Consider the following 15,916-nt stretch of genomic DNA (forward strand, 5'->3'; position numbering starts at 1 on the left):
CCCCTGGTATTTAGCAACCTGACACTGAACTGATCGGAAGCCGATTAATCGATTATTGAAAAAGTTGACAACTTTTTCAATAATCGATTAGTTGTTGCAGCCCTACTGAATACTGAAACATGGTCTGGGCAGGAAGGGGGGTTAACTTTGAGGCATGCTTTTTTTTTTTCTTTAAATAAAGTTTATTAGAAAAATGACAACAGTACACAGAACTCTGCAGATAACAGAATTAAGGAAAAACAAAGGTACAATCATTTTTAGAATTTCAAAAAGGCATAGTTTGGGCCCATCAGCTTCAGGAAATCCTTGATAGTTCGCAAATTACAACTGATCCGTTTGGTGCGACATGGGTACATTGATGGAGCAGGGTACATTGATAGGGGAGAGAACAAATCGTGCCCTCTGTACTGTCTTGTAGGTAGAGGAAGGAAGGGGGGCAAGAGACACTAGGATGAAGTGCAGGAGGAGAGAAAGAATAGAGGTGGGTATGATAACTGGAGAAAGTCCCAGCATGGGGAGAAAAAGGAGGTGGGAGGGGGCAGCATGGTTCTCACGCATCCGACAAAACCCATCAAGCTTAAGAACTCTCTAAAGAGAGACAAGTTACCTGACATTGTTAGGTAATTATACGACTCCTATACTGAAGGGGTCACAACATTAATTAGAAGTTATCCAAACGGTTGCATGCACTGGGGAATGGTTTCCTATGGTATGGTTAGGGAACAGAAAGGTGTGCCTTTTTTTTGTTTTAATTAAACAAGCCTAATGTTAAGGAATACCTAACAAGATATTTAACAATATTTTTTAGAGTATGTACTTAAAATGTTTACATTATTGCAAAAGAACCAAAAAGCATAACTGCCTGTAAAATTTGCATATCAAGAAGCAGCATATTCATACCCACCCAGCACAGATCCATCACCATGAGTGCCAACACTCAATCACAACCCAAAATTGCAGATAATAAAAAATTTGGCAAATTACAAAAATCAAATAACTAAACATTATTACCATAGGCTATTATTCCATACATCGGTCATTTAGCAGCATGTTTGAAGTAATGATCAAGATTTACCTGTTGAGAGCATTACACATCTCGATTGTTACCAGCACAGATAGGGCCATAGTAGTGGGATAGCGAGACTCAAACACTTCACAGTCAATTCCTTCAAACAGTGGATTCGCAGGGGTACACTTCATGAAATGTCTCTATAAGGAATGCAGTAAAAAACACCACAAACATCAATTCCTCATAAATTAATGCCATGGTTTTAGTGGAACTCAAAACCATGATTTGCTGGTAGGCGAGTTTAACTGTTCTATACCAACCCAATATATATACCCTATCGCAGACAAAAGTACCAGTGTGCGTCATTATCAACATCTGTCCACTTGTATTGTGGAAACATTCTGCATGTATCACTAGAAAACGCAGATAAAACTGGCACTTTAAGGGTTTGTGTTGATGGGCTATGGGTATGTCGCAGTGGCATTTCTGAGATCAAATCAGAATTAATGGACAGATGCATTTGACCTGCACTTGACCTACTTCTGACCTGCATTTGACAGCTTTAAGTGGGTTTTGAATTCTTATAGACTTGTTTGTGAACGCAAAACCTGTTTCAAGTGAACAAAAGCATCTTGACACAGGCCCTGAATCACCTGAATGCAGAACAGTATTTAAAGGAGAACTATGGGGTTAAGGCTTTTCCCTATAGTTCTCCTTAGGGTAACGGGAGGACACAAACTAGCGTCCTCCCGTCACCCTAGGCTCAGTATACCACGAGCTGTAGCTCGCGTTATACTGAGACGCCTAGCTGAAGCGTATCCCAGACAATTATGTCTGGATCCGCCCAGCTGCGTGACTAACAGCTGGCTCTGCCTATCTAGAGGCAGAGCCAGCTGTACCCGCCCCCTCCCCGTCCGTTCCGCCAGTCAGCGCTGGCGGATCGGAGCGGGGGGAATCTAGCCCCTCCCCTGTCATGGCAGAGAGCCGGGACACGATCGAGAGGTGAGCGAACACCGTTATGTGTTCGCTCACATCCCGATCTACTAAGCTGACCTGTGACAGTCTCATTGTCACAGATCGGCTAGAACTATAAGGTGAGTGGAAAGCACTCACCTCATAGTTCTCCTTTAACATTTGTGTTGTTCAGGACTCTGATGAAAGCAGAGTGCAATTGAAATGAATGATCCTTCCCGGCGGGTCACATAAATGTACGTCTTTTTTCTTTCTGCTCGCGTGCGTGCGCGAGCAGAAACCTGCCGGGAAGGATAACAGCTGTTACCGGCTGTCTCATACAAGCGTTCGGCCGGCTCTGCCCAGGACTGAGGGGACCCAGAGAAGAAGCTGATGAAGCATATGTGCTTCATCAGCTTCTTTGGGGGTCCTTAGGTGACATTAGGGGTCTTGGAGACCTCCGATGTCTCCATTAAGAGGACCTGTCCACGTGGTTCCTCACGGCCAAACTCTCTAACACACTTGGCGATCTAGATGTCCTTTAGCAGCCCCTTTACTCATTATCCATTTTTACTCATTCATGGCCATGATTATAATTTCCCCATTATCTTTTCACCTTGGGATTGCAATTCTGAATCCCTCTACTACTACCCAACAACTATTCTTTTTTCTACATTCAATGGATCGTATGTTGTTAAGGCTATTCAAATTTTTAATTGATAAACGACTCCCTAGTTACCCTGTTTTCGGTGTACATCACTACATGACGACGCCTCTCATGATCGCATGATCGCATGATTGTGCACAATTGAAATGTACCTGTGGAGGTTCCCACAACTCATTTTGTCATACGAATGTTTGTACATTATGCACAGTTGAAATCTGATAAGTGTACTGTATTTACTTTTCAATAACTTAACATGCAAAAAAAAAAAAAGGGAGGACCTGTCATTTTTTTTCTTGCTATAACATTGAGGGCTTTTTAGCCCCCAATGTGATAGTGTAAAAAAAAAAGTTTCATAAAAAACACCAAAAAAGTTTTAAGTCCCCCGCGTGCACGCACTTATACATGTAAATAAGCGTCGGGCGCGCCTACGTGCAAACACGATTGCGCCACACGTTACATATCTCTGCGAACGTCGCAGTGAGAGCAATAATTCTAGGCCCTTCAATCACTGATGACACTAAATTGATGAGCGGTAAAAGCTTTTAAAGCGTCGCTGTGGCCAATTTTAGGAATGGTAGTTTTTTGCGATTTTGTGGGCGCACGCAATTTTAAAGCTTGACATGTTTGGTGTCTATTTACCCGACGTGACCCCGTCTTTTATATTTTACTAAAAAATTGGGAAATAATGTTTTATAACATAACGTATCCCTATAGAGTAAAAAGTAAAAAACCCCAGTGCTGATTAAATAACACCAAAAGAAAGCTCTATCTGTCCCCCAAAAATGTTATAAAATTAATTTCAGTACAGCATTGCATGACGGAATAAACGTCAGTCAAAGTACTGCAGCGCTGAATACTGAAAAATGGCCTGGCCAGGAAGGGGGTTTAACACCCTGGTCAGCAAGTGGTTAACAATCCTTAAATGTAGGGGCTGCATTAGTATTTTTTTTCTGTATTTTCACCTGGTGATCCTACAAAATAACACGCTTGATGCCTACTCCAATGCATGGTGGGAACCATGGATGCCACCAGGCTAGACTTCAAACCTTGTCTTTATTCATCTCCATTACATGGTGGGATGATGAAGTAGTAGTTCACACAAAGAAAGTATGGTGCATTTCTGGCAAGATTAACAGATATTTTTTGTACTTGGTAAAAAAAAAAAAAAAAAAGGAAAGGAATGACGACAAGAAAACAGTTATCATTTAACAAATATTCCTATAAAAAATACTTTTGACTTACCAGCTGATAAAATGTCACTTGTGGTCCATCTTCATCATATAGAAACCACCATGTGGCAGCTCCCACAGTGGCCAGGCCTACATAAACTGGAGTAAAAATTAAAAAAAATATAGGTCAGAAATAAAATACAATCTTTTTAAAAAGGAAAAGTGATGCACTCTTTACAATAATTTAAAAACATTCATAAACAAGAATGGTGCTAAAAACATCTAAATAAGAAATGTAAATCAATCTTTTGTAGAGCATAACTCGGCACACAACTTTACTTTCCATAAAATAATTACTTCAGAAAATCATCAATGCTTCAAAATCCAGGATGTCTGCATTTTTCTACACTCACATACTGAGCATAAGGTCAGATAAGGAGATCTGAACTATTGTCTATGTACATTTTGCAGCAGACAGTGCTTCAAGTCTGACAGCTTCAGCTGTCAGCATATACCTTTATTAAGCCCTATTTTGAATGCTGCCTTACACTCCGCACCCACCCACCCAGAGCAGTTGAGCAAAAAGCACATTTTTCTATATGCTTTTAGCAAAAACATAAGCACGTCTCCCTGCCACTCTGCACATCAATGTCCTGGCATGATGGCTTGTTGCTGAGGCACTGTACTCTGGGATATGGGCACAGGATATGTCTTTTCTGCACAACTAGGAAGTGGATAACAGTGTGGCGATGACTGTGTAGCATTGCACTCTCAAATAAGACAACTTAAGTTGCCAGATGTGTTACACTTATATTGGTTCATAATTGTCATTGCTACACTTCTGCTTTCTAGGACATTAATATAATTGTATATAATGATCTTCCAGGAAAGCAGATTTGATCTGACAGATTAAAAACAGAAGAAAATTAACTAGAAAAAAAGCCCCCTTGAGCTTTTAGCCATAATGTGCTAGTATGCACAGACTATTAGCACATTATGGCAGACTTATCTACCAAAGTGGCCCCATCAATTGCTGCGCTTCTCCCTTGCTGGAGCTTCCACCTTTGCCCAGGCCCCAATGATGTAACTGCTGTGCATGCACAATGGAGCCACTTCAACCCGGCATGTGCGGCTCAGTGTACAGGGGGAAACATAGCCGACAGGGAGGTAGAAGCTTTTATGGCAAGCCTGACAGTGGGCACTTTTTTTTTTAACTTCCACTTTAAAAAAGGTACATTTCTACATTTTAGGCAATAAGGCAATGTTTTCAATATACTGTCATGTTTTGGGAGTCTCTCTCTCTCCATTTGTCAGTATTACTGTGTATAGAAAGACCGAACAATACCTCCAATTGCAAGATATCTAAAGAAAAGCCACCCGCTGATTAGTGGTTCCCTGGGATTACGGGGATGCTTATCCATGATGTCCAGGTCAGGTGGGTTAAATCCCAGTGCAGTGGCAGGTAATCCATCTGTTACAAGATTAACCCAGAGCAGTTGGACTGGGATTAAGGCTTCTGGCAGGCCAAGGATAGCCGTAAGAAAGATACTAAAAGGAAAAGAACATGCAGTCAAGAAAAATAGTACAGAAAAATAGTACAGGCATATATTTTCAAATGTTATTCAGTCTTGATACAAACCTATCACCATTCTACTAAAAGGAAACTAACCTTTCAAAGCAAGGCTATGCATCACCAAGTGTCAATCACAGCCTTTCATTTTCAAAGAGTTCTTGCAGTTTACTGTGGAAGCACTTGAAGTATTCTGCTTCTGACTTTTGGAAATATCTGAGATGAGACACAGCCCTACCCCAATGTAATACAGGGTGCCTTCAAAAGGCTGCTGAAGCTCCACACTGAATCCACTTTTCTAAAACTATCTGGGCACCCTGCAGCAATGCTTTGGAAAAGACACAGATTAGCACCTAGTGGTTCATAGTCTTGCTTTCAAATGTTTAATATATAAGAGGTATTGACATGTTTAATCATTTCACATTTTTATTATTAGTAGCTTTGTTAATAATCTCATTGTTGCTCATACTTTTTAATTTTACATTTTGATTGAATATATATATATATTAATATTTTTTACTATAATTAGGAAAAATTACTGAAAATTTTGAAAAAAAAAGGCTTTAAAATTGCGCGCACCCGCTCATCAGTTTAGTGTTATCAGTGATTGATGGCCCTAGACTTATTGCTCTCACTCCGACGTTTGCGGCGATATGTAACATGTGTGGCATAATGGGCGCAATCGTCTTTTTTGCACGTATGCGCCCCCGACGCATGTTTGCATGCGTGTATGTATGGGTGGGGACTTTTACATTTTTTTAAATTCTTTTTTAGGTGTAACTTAAAAAACATTTTTTGGGGGGACTTTCATTTTTTCAACCTTTCAACATCTCGTGGAGTCACGAGGTGGCCCAACGAAGTCATCTCGTGGAGTCATCTCTTGGCCCAACGAAGTACTGATGGGGTGGTCACAATAATTTGCCCACTCACTCAGTGTATATACATATACACACACGCACTATTTATAGTATATTAATACCTCAAAATTACACACAACACACATAAGAAAGTATAAAAAATAAATCAAATAAAATATGAAATAGTGTATACTTCTATGTGCATTTTTTAAAAATCAATAACTTCATCAATGTGCTTTACTCAGTACTCCAAGTGCAATCCCACCACCTACTGGACCTCACGGTATCAAAAGGACGCTCTGTGGTCTTAAGATCCATGCGGATGGAAATCATAATGTTTTAAGAGCTCAGGAAAGAGAAAAGAGGCTCCTCATTGTGTGATAGCCCGACTGCTCATATGCAACAGCCGTCAATGGTGGTTTACAAGTATCGGTGCGTTCTGCTCCGGGGTGCGTGCAAGCAGGAAAAAAAAAATTCATTACAATAGGCAGACAGCAAGTAATTATTAGACACTGCAAAAAAACAAAACAAAAGAAAAAGCACTTGGCCAGTCAAATGTAACCATCTCCTATACTTTTTTTTATTTTTTAGAAAAGCAGTATTAGCAGTAGATCTTAAGGATTCTAGATTAGATTCATTAGGGACACAGAGGGGTGGGACTGTATCCCCAATAAGGGACACAGGTCCCACAGGTCAGAGGGGTGGGATGAACTTCAAGAAAATATTTTTATAGGGAACGTGGCCAGGGCCGGATTTACTTTCTCTGCTGTCCCAAGGTCAGGTTGCCCCAAGACCGGGCCTTGGTTGGCCTTGTGGGAAATCCGGCCCTGAAAGTGGCAGATCCTAGTAAACAACTTAACAGTGAACAAATGAACAAAATCTGTATGTTTTTTTTTTTAAATGTGCCTTGTTGATTCGATTTAATATAGTTCATACACAATATAAATTTATTTTGGCCACATAAATAGGAGTTAATACTTAATTTTGAATTTTAAATAGCCTGATCTTTCTGTTTAGGAAAAGGAGTTAATACTTCATCTCAGATTATTAATAACCTGATTTTTCTGTTGATGTAACTAAGGGTACTATCCACTTTTAGCCAATAACTTGAAGGTGTCTCCCAACCAACTCTAATGAAGTCCAGTGTACATCTACACAGAGTTTATAACTATACAGAGAAGCAAGTTTGATTGCTTAAAGAGGAGATTCTAAAATGTTTTTGATTTACTTTTAAATAGGTGGGGATTTTGTTATGGTGATTTCCAGTCCAGTAGGTGGTGGGGTTGCTCCTGGAGTGATACACATAGGTACATTTATTGATTAATTAAGAATGCACATAGACGTGCACTGTCTAATTTTTTTTTGTCATTTGAATTTTATTTTAGTTATGTTAAACAAATGCTTTGACAAGTTGTTAAAAAAATAATAAATTTACATAAAACAAAGTGTTCACCATATTACTATAACAGTAATGTTATAAGAATGCCATGGTTATTTATTGACAGTAATGTTGTTACAAGAATGTCATGGTTATTTATGGTTTGATTTTTTTTTATCTGCCTAGATTTTATTGCTACCAACATTTTTCTTGACGTCTGTTGAGTGGATAATGATAATCAATACAATATCAGCTAAGAATCCCTTTACATTGTATACAGATGGTTGCTTCCAGTTTAAAGTAAAGTCATTTCAATGTTCCTGTTCATTCTTGCAGGTGATTGCAGGTTGGAAGCAGGCAAATCGTAAGGGACGTGTTTTTTGCTATATTGATATTCTATGTTTGAAGACATTAGCAGATAAGTTTATAACCTATTGGAAAAGGAAATTTAGAGTTGTATGGCCACTCTAAAATGGTTCTATCTCTAGGCTTGCCTAATTTGTCTCAGTATGTTTAAGTGGAACTCCAGGATTTTCAAAAGTTAACCCTTGGAAAGGGGCTACCCACACACTGCAAGGGCTAACTGCTTGTTTTGGTCCAGGAGCGCAAAGAAAATATACTCGCCTGATCCTCAAACCCACCCTTCCCCAGGCTCTGGCAGTTTAACCCCTGCTAATGTCATCATCTCTATGTAAGGTCCATTTACTTGCATTAGACCCAAGGGGCATACCACAGCTGGAGCAGAGAGGGAGAGAGATGAGCGGTCACAGTTAGAAGATCGAGTGAGTGAGTATCTTCGTTATTCAGTTCCCTAGACCAAAATGAGCAGGTAAGCCTCGAAGTGCGGGGGTAGCCCCTCTGCAAGGGTTAATTTTTGAAAATCCTAGAGATCTGCTTTTAAGTGTGTTTAAAATGAATATATTCTTTTAGGTATTGTATAAAAACAATATTATCAGATGTTACTAACATTCCTACAAGTTGATGAGCTGGGTGTGAACATATCTTACCAGACTACCTCCCCAACATTGGAGGAGATCAGGTAGCGAATAAACTGTTTCATGTTATTATAAATGGCTCGGCCTTCCTCCACAGCAGACACGATAGTGGAGAAGTTGTCATCAGAGAGGACCATCTCTGCAGCTGATTTTGCTACAGCGGTACCAGAACCCATGGCAATGCCAATCTCAGCCTTCTTTAAGGCTGGGGCATCATTTACTCCATCACCAGTCTAAGAAATGAAAAAAAGAAATCCAAGTTATATTTTTTCAGATGCTGAAAATTTCACTACAATTTAAATACTTTGACTGCGACACCTTACCATTGCAGTAATTTCATTTAAAGACTGCAGATACTCTATAATCTTGGATTTGTGTGCCGGCTCAACTCGGGCAAAGCATCGAGCTATACGACAAGCATCCCGTTGTTTTTCCAGTGGGAGGTCATCAAACTCCCTCCCAGTATACGCCTTGTCTGTAATGTCCTCTGAGTCTGAGAAAATGCCAATCTTTCGGCAGATAGCCACAGCTGTGCCCTTGTTGTCACCGGTTATCATTATGACTTTGATGCCAGCTTTTCTACACATCTGAATTGAAGTAGACACCTCTTTGCGGGGAGGATCCAGCATTCCAACACAACCAACAAATGTCAAATTTGTCTAGGAGAAATTTAAAATGTTATAATTTAACATAAACTTAAACATACAGTATATTGAGAAAAAGGCATATACAGTAAAGCCTTACCTCATAGTTGATAAATTTGTTAGAGTCATCCAGCTGCATTTCTTCTAATTTTAGTGGAACATCCTTTGTAGCAAGAGCAAGGCATCTCAGGGTGTCTATGCCACTTCCCCAGTCACGGATCTTGGACATGATCCGCTCTCTTGCAGAGGGCGTTAGTGGTAACTTTGTGGAACCCACACGAACAAAATTGCAACGCTCAATTACACTCTCTGGAGCACCCTAAAATGAAATAAGATTTTGCCAATAGAACAATACACGTATGATGAACATGATTTCCAGATGATTTGGTAGAATAAGGTCCCCGAGATTAAACATTATAATAGCGCTTTAAAAAGATGTACAGCCTAACATGAAATTGGGATCATGATTTTTTATTATTATATCAATTTTTATTCCTGTTCCCAAGTCTTCCAAAAGTTAAAGCTAAACTTTAAGCAGATTTAAAAGACACAAATTAATGCAGCTCTGCAATTAATACATCATAAAAAAAGGATTTTTGTATTCACCGTAAAATCCTTTTCTCTGAGTCTATTGAGGGACATTGCTTGATGATAATTAAGCAGACTAGGTCTGTCTCAAAGCAGTGCAAATAGAGGGGTATCGCACACAAAAACAAAGAGGCATTTCAGTCCAACCAAAACAAATGGAACGTAAGGGCATTAAAAAAGCAACTTGAATCAGTGAATAGATGCACTAGGTCAGTAAAGTGAACCTATAGCACGCGTGACATAGAGCCTAGGTGCCGGTTGCTGGGGCCCGCGCACTCCGGGTTCTCACCTGTGGTGCTCTGTGCGTGGCCTCTGGTGTTCCATGGGTCTCCTAAGTCACAAAGTTTTTAGAGATGGCCACTGCAACAAGCGGCCATCTTTAAACTTGGCGGGTGCCCAGATCCTATTTAATATAATGCCGAACCGGCAATATATTAAATAAAAATCATCCTATGGTGGTCCAGTGGGGGATCAGTATGATCTGCATCTCTTGCTGATGCAGACCATACTAATTGCTCCCTCGTGGTGCTGCTGCTCACAGGAAGGAGCAATTAGTATGGTCTGCATCAGCCAGACATGCAGATCACAATGATCCTTCACTGGACCACCAGGAATATCCCAAGTACCCCTCTGGACCCCAGGGATGCAAACCCCTCCCTGCAAAACAGATAAAGCAGGAGAGGGAGACATTTAAATTATTAATTTTTATTGTTAATAGTTGTGCGTGTTTTTAATGTGTGTGTGATGCGTGTACTTTTTTTAATGTGTGCATGAGTGTTTTTTTAATGTGTGCGCGTTTCATTACGTGTGTGATTACATGGGAGTGTATAAATGTTTGAATATGTGTTTCCCCATTTTGCTTAAGCCAGTGCTGCTAAACTTTTTTTAAACCCCAGCGCCCAAACTAAAACACAATGCAAAACTTATTTTCAGTGTTGGCACTTTGAGATAAATACATTGATTTTGTGTTGCAGTTTGGGCATTCGGGTTCAAAAACGTTCGCCATTGCTGCACTAGGTGAACTCTAGTGATGGGCTCGGCGTGGTCGCAGCTCCACGTGCCGAGCCCGCCAGGAAGCTGACAGCATGCAGCGCCAATCGCAGGCACCGAGACATTTCCTGATCTCTGCAGCTGCGCACCAGGAACATGTATCAGTCAGTACCTGTGATTGGCGCTGCGCGCTGTCAGCTTCCTGGCGGGCTCGGCACGTGGAGCTGCGAACACGCCCGAGCCCATCACTGGTGAACTCCATCTGCTATGCCATCCATTGCATGGTCTTTGAGCCTTATGGAGAAATATCGAGGGTTTTGAGTGTACTTCTCATTGCCATTGTTGTTTATTGCATCATTGTTGTTTATTGCATCAGAGCTTCTGATATACTGGAGGGTGCTTCTCTTTTCTTTCTATAACTCCTTGTTATATTCTGTGTATTGTTTAAAAAGCTTGCAGAACCTTTTGAGCAAAACTGGCATCTGCAAAGACGGATACATCAAACCTTGTAGAACTTAGATCTGTAAGGCTGGGACTTGGTCTTTCTGTACATACCTTCTCTGAGGTCTAATGTCACGAAAACCAAGAAGCACACACCACGCTAGTAGAGTTGGCTTTAACAGAAAAAGGAGGCACTTTATCTTGCAACTCATAGGCCTGCACAGTAACCTGACAAATCAATTTAGAAATAGTGGGTCTGGAAGCCAGAGAACCTCTTTTAGGACTTTCCAGAATAAAAAAACAGGGAATCCATCTGCATAAAACAAGCAGCATCTTAAAAGGGAAACCCTGATGGTCCTCGCCACATCCAGACAATGGAGAGAAATCTCCTGGAGGTAAACCAGAAACCACTTTCGGTAAAAAGCAGGTTTGTGTTCTCAAAACAACCTTATTCCTATGTAAAGGTCAAATAAAAATGCTGATAACCCCGAAACCTTTCTGGCCAAAGTGATGGCCACGAGAAAGCATACCTTACAGATATTTACACCAATGAGATATCCTGAATAGGTTCAAAAAGTTTGTAGCACCAACAAAGCTAAATTTAATTACATGTGCATAGTGTCAATTTCACCTGTAGGCAGGTAAGTACCTTAATAATCATCAAGCTGTGTCCCTCAATGGACAACAGAGAAATGCAAGTAGTTTAAGTAACTAAATCTCTTAAAAAGAGGTGCGAGAAGCAGCAGAAGGAGCCAAGCAGGTGTACTGCAGTGAGAGTATGCTAACTAAAGGAGAGAGCATAGTGACAAAGATGAGCTCATCAGTGTGCTCCTTCTCTTTTCACTGTCCAGTCACAGGGTGGGGTATAACTAAGTGAAATTGCAGCAGAGAGTAGGTCCCCCACCACACATGCACACTAGGCAGGGCTGTGATGTGTGGCAGAGCTTCGTAAATCTCAGGACTGGATAGACAAATCATTTGGCAGCTAAAACGTTTATTTACTTTTGTATTTAGCTATTGCCTGGGAGTTCAGTTTTTGAACTAAAAGGATTATACCAAAAAAACATTCATTATGGTGACCTCACCTATGTAACAAAACTGGAAATCGGTGATTTGATGTATTGATATTTTCCTCTAGATGGTGCTAGAACCCTTACTTTTATACGAATAGCAAAACATAAAAGCTGCAACACACAGCTTGTTCAGTAATCATTATGAAAGACATTATTTTTAAATATGTAGAAAACAATGTATGGGTAGGGAAATTGAAGCGTTTGTGTTGGTGTATTGCAAAAATGTATTAAAACACTTGTCTGGTCTGGTAACTGATAAATGGTGTGATATTTGTGTCAGGAGAAAAAATAGATGACGTATAAACAAAATGTTGTCTGTGGGTGGGAGATATAATGCATATGTGTGTGTTTAGTTATGTGGGGTGGGACTGGTGGGTGGGAAAATATGATCATCAATCTGCATGGGGTAGCTTGCAGTTTATCATAAGGAGGTCATTGGCACAAAGACAATTGTTTATCAGGCAAAGGGAGGGCGAGTCATGAGTATATATAGATTTATAGTTTTGTGGGGAAGGCAGATTATGGGTGGACACTTTTTTCAGTGGTGGGTGATTAGTATGGGGGTAAGATATGGACACTCTGCAGTTTGGAGATGGGAGCAATCAAAGACAGAATGTATGAGTTGACAGTGAGAACTACAGATGGTGGACTGTTCTGTACCTTAAAAAGGAAATTTGCATCAAACAATGGACTCGGATATGGAAAACATCTACTCTAACAAAAAAATATGAGTTCATGGGTGACTTTCACAAAAAAGACACAGAGAATTCTGTTACCTTAACAAACATCTTTGTACCAAATGTTGCAGCACTGGGACCGAGGGGGCTGCAATACACAGACATGGATTTCCGATCTCGAGAGAACTCCAAGGTACACTCCTTCTTCATCAGCTTCTTAATTACCTGTTACAACATAGTATAAAAGCTATGATTTCTGTTGCACACATTTATCATGGTTCCTTATAGCAAGGCTTGACACATTTTCTTTGAATCCAGGAGCCAGCTAAAAAAAAGTTAGAAGCCAAGTTTTTTCCGCAGGGTCGTGGGATTTTCATTTTTTTTTAATTTCATTTTATTCAACTTTTTTTTCTCATTGGAGAGGACAGGTTCTCTTTAAGGTGACATTAGCGGTCTATTAGACCCCTATTGTCACTTTTCCACTTCAGCTTTAGCTGGGGAATGGCAGCTGCTTGCCGAGGCAGCTGAATGTAAACACAGCAGGTAGTAGCTGGGAGCAATAGCCATCCTGCTATTGGCCAATTTAAATTGCATTAGCAGGCTGGCTATTGCACCCTCCCAATACCTGCTGTCAATCAGCAGAGAAAGGCCCTGAAGGAGAAACCTGCAAGGAATGGTATTTTTTAATGCATGTGGAGTTAAATCTTTAAAATGCATTCAAGTACCCTATTAACAAAAATGTATCTTTCTTGTATTGAGATTGTAGTCCATCACGGGAGTAAGCTTGGAGCGGTGGCTACTTTACAACACACACAGGGACCATGGGGAACAAAAGTAGCCATCCTCCAGAAGGACAGAAAGTGTCAGCATGAATTTAGAGACGATTTGTGGATCTACAGCCTATCTACAGTGATACACCAACCTTAAAACCACCATTAAGCATCCAAATGACAGAGAACATGTATTTGCGGTTTGTTTTTTGGTTAGAGGCATAAACCGTAGCGTCACACTGAAGGTTACAATTTCCAAATCAACTCCCAAGAGCTGAGGGAAAGAATAGAAGGGTTTGCTGCTTGATGGATTTTAGTTGTTTGTACTAAGCAATTTTTTGTCTGGAAAACCAGAAAACAAATTAGAAGTAGAACATTGAGCCAGAAATTCTTTACTGCTAGACATCATTACCAAATCTATTTTGTCCTTTTAATCATACAGTGTCTAAAACTGTACTCAATCAAGATGCAACCTTGACGTGATTCACACAGGGACAAAATATATTTCCATCACATGTTAATCTTCCTTTTTATTAATAAAGCTTTTTTGCTGAACACTGAGTGGGGTGAATTTAGAGTGAATTCTCACCAGATCCTTTCTTTCCAGCGCTGCCTTGTCTTGCATTAGGGCAAATTGCCTGGTCACGGATGGGCACAATTTACACCCTGCATTGCCGTGGAAGACCGTGGTGTGCGCTGAGGAGTATTGCATGCAGTACTGAATTGGCGCTTACACTGTCTGGGTGCATTAATGTGCATTGCGTTAAGCTAGCCCATTATTTGAATAGGCTGCGTAACGCACCAAAAATTTGAATATACTATTTTTGGTGACACAGCACACAACACATGGTAGTAACCTACTATGCATTGTGTGCGCTGCAAAGCAGGTGCAATGGCGTGCCATTAAGTACGAATGGTGCCCCAGCACACAAACAGGCAGCACTGTAGTGCAACAATATGAACCCAGCATTGAGCAGTATGCCCTAGCCCTTCCTCAGCTGAGGTTCACCTACCTGTTGTGCAGGATGACGGCTGTATTTTGTGTGTCACCTGGAGTTGTTTTTAAAAAAAAACAAAGTGTTTCATCAAAACACGGAGCTTGAAGGTGTACTCACTGAATTGCAGGCACTGGCTCGTTCCACCTTAGAAAGCTTGCTCAAATCAGTGTTGAAGACATTCATTTTCTCCACCAGACAGGTTAAAGCAGTCTCTGTTGCTTCCCCTACCTTTTCGTATACTCCCTTTGACTACAAAATAAACACCGACATTACAATATATCTACATCCTGTATTATAGTAAAATATCAAGACATTATAAAATCAGTAGCTTTCATCATATTTAAAAGGAACAAATACAGTCCTGTCAATTACACTAGAAGTTATACCCAATTACTTGGGCTATAAAAGCAAACCTGTCACACACAAACCTGGTTAATTCAAACTGATCATATGATTAAATAAGCCATGGCCAGAGGTTACCGTATATACTCGAGTATAAGCCGTCCCGAATATAAGCCGAGGTACCTAATTTTACCAAAAAAACTGGGAAAAAGTATTGACCCGAATATAAGCCGAGGGTGGGAAATGAGGCAGCTACTGGTAGATAGATACCAATAAAATTACATGAATATTTATTTAAAAGAAAAATAACCTAGCTCTGTAAGTGGAAAAGGGGGTACAGGGCTACATATGTACTACGGATCATTTAACCCATTCATATTAGCAGAGGATAATTGTAAATCTATTGTTCAGTGCATTCTATATGTAGTATATAGTACATGTACATATAGAGTGCCTGCAACAATACATTTACAATGATCCTCTGCTAACATGAATGGGTTAAATGATCCATAGTACAGGGCTACATACAGATCATTTAATACATTCATGTTAGTATAATTGTAAATGTATTGTCTGCACTGTATTAGCAGTATATACTCTATATGTAGTATATACTGCTAATACAGTGCAGACAATACATATATAATTGCTTAATAAATCTCTCCCCCCTTGCTGCTGCTCCGGTGGGCGGCGCTCCGAGCGGGGTCATCTGGCAATCTCCGGCCCCCTAAATTTGGACCCGTAGACTGCCAGATGACCCCGCTTGGAGCGCCGCCCACCGGAGCAGCAGTGACGCG

General features: G+C 40.4%; 1 protein-coding gene across 1 annotated transcript in view; it reads right to left on the reverse strand.

Annotated features, from left to right (window-relative positions):
• Nucleotides 1-15,916, reverse strand: part of ATP2A3 (ATPase sarcoplasmic/endoplasmic reticulum Ca2+ transporting 3) — a 175,316-nt gene that overhangs the window by 13,848 nt on the left and 145,552 nt on the right. The window contains exons 11-18 of the mRNA XM_018553372.1: nucleotides 14,895-15,026; nucleotides 13,109-13,234; nucleotides 9,341-9,559; nucleotides 8,920-9,255; nucleotides 8,609-8,829; nucleotides 5,142-5,344; nucleotides 3,870-3,955; nucleotides 1,076-1,209 (exon numbers count right to left, since the gene is read on the reverse strand). Coding sequence (XP_018408874.1) covers nucleotides 1,076-1,209; nucleotides 3,870-3,955; nucleotides 5,142-5,344; nucleotides 8,609-8,829; nucleotides 8,920-9,255; nucleotides 9,341-9,559; nucleotides 13,109-13,234; nucleotides 14,895-15,026 — 1,457 coding nt within the window. The remainder of the gene's footprint in view (nucleotides 1-1,075; nucleotides 1,210-3,869; nucleotides 3,956-5,141; nucleotides 5,345-8,608; nucleotides 8,830-8,919; nucleotides 9,256-9,340; nucleotides 9,560-13,108; nucleotides 13,235-14,894; nucleotides 15,027-15,916) is intronic.

This window comes from Nanorana parkeri, unplaced genomic scaffold (genome assembly GCF_000935625.1).
Source record: "Nanorana parkeri isolate BGI_ZX_2015 unplaced genomic scaffold, ASM93562v1 scaffold118, whole genome shotgun sequence".
In the NCBI taxonomy this organism is placed as follows: Eukaryota; Metazoa; Chordata; class Amphibia; order Anura; family Dicroglossidae; genus Nanorana; species Nanorana parkeri.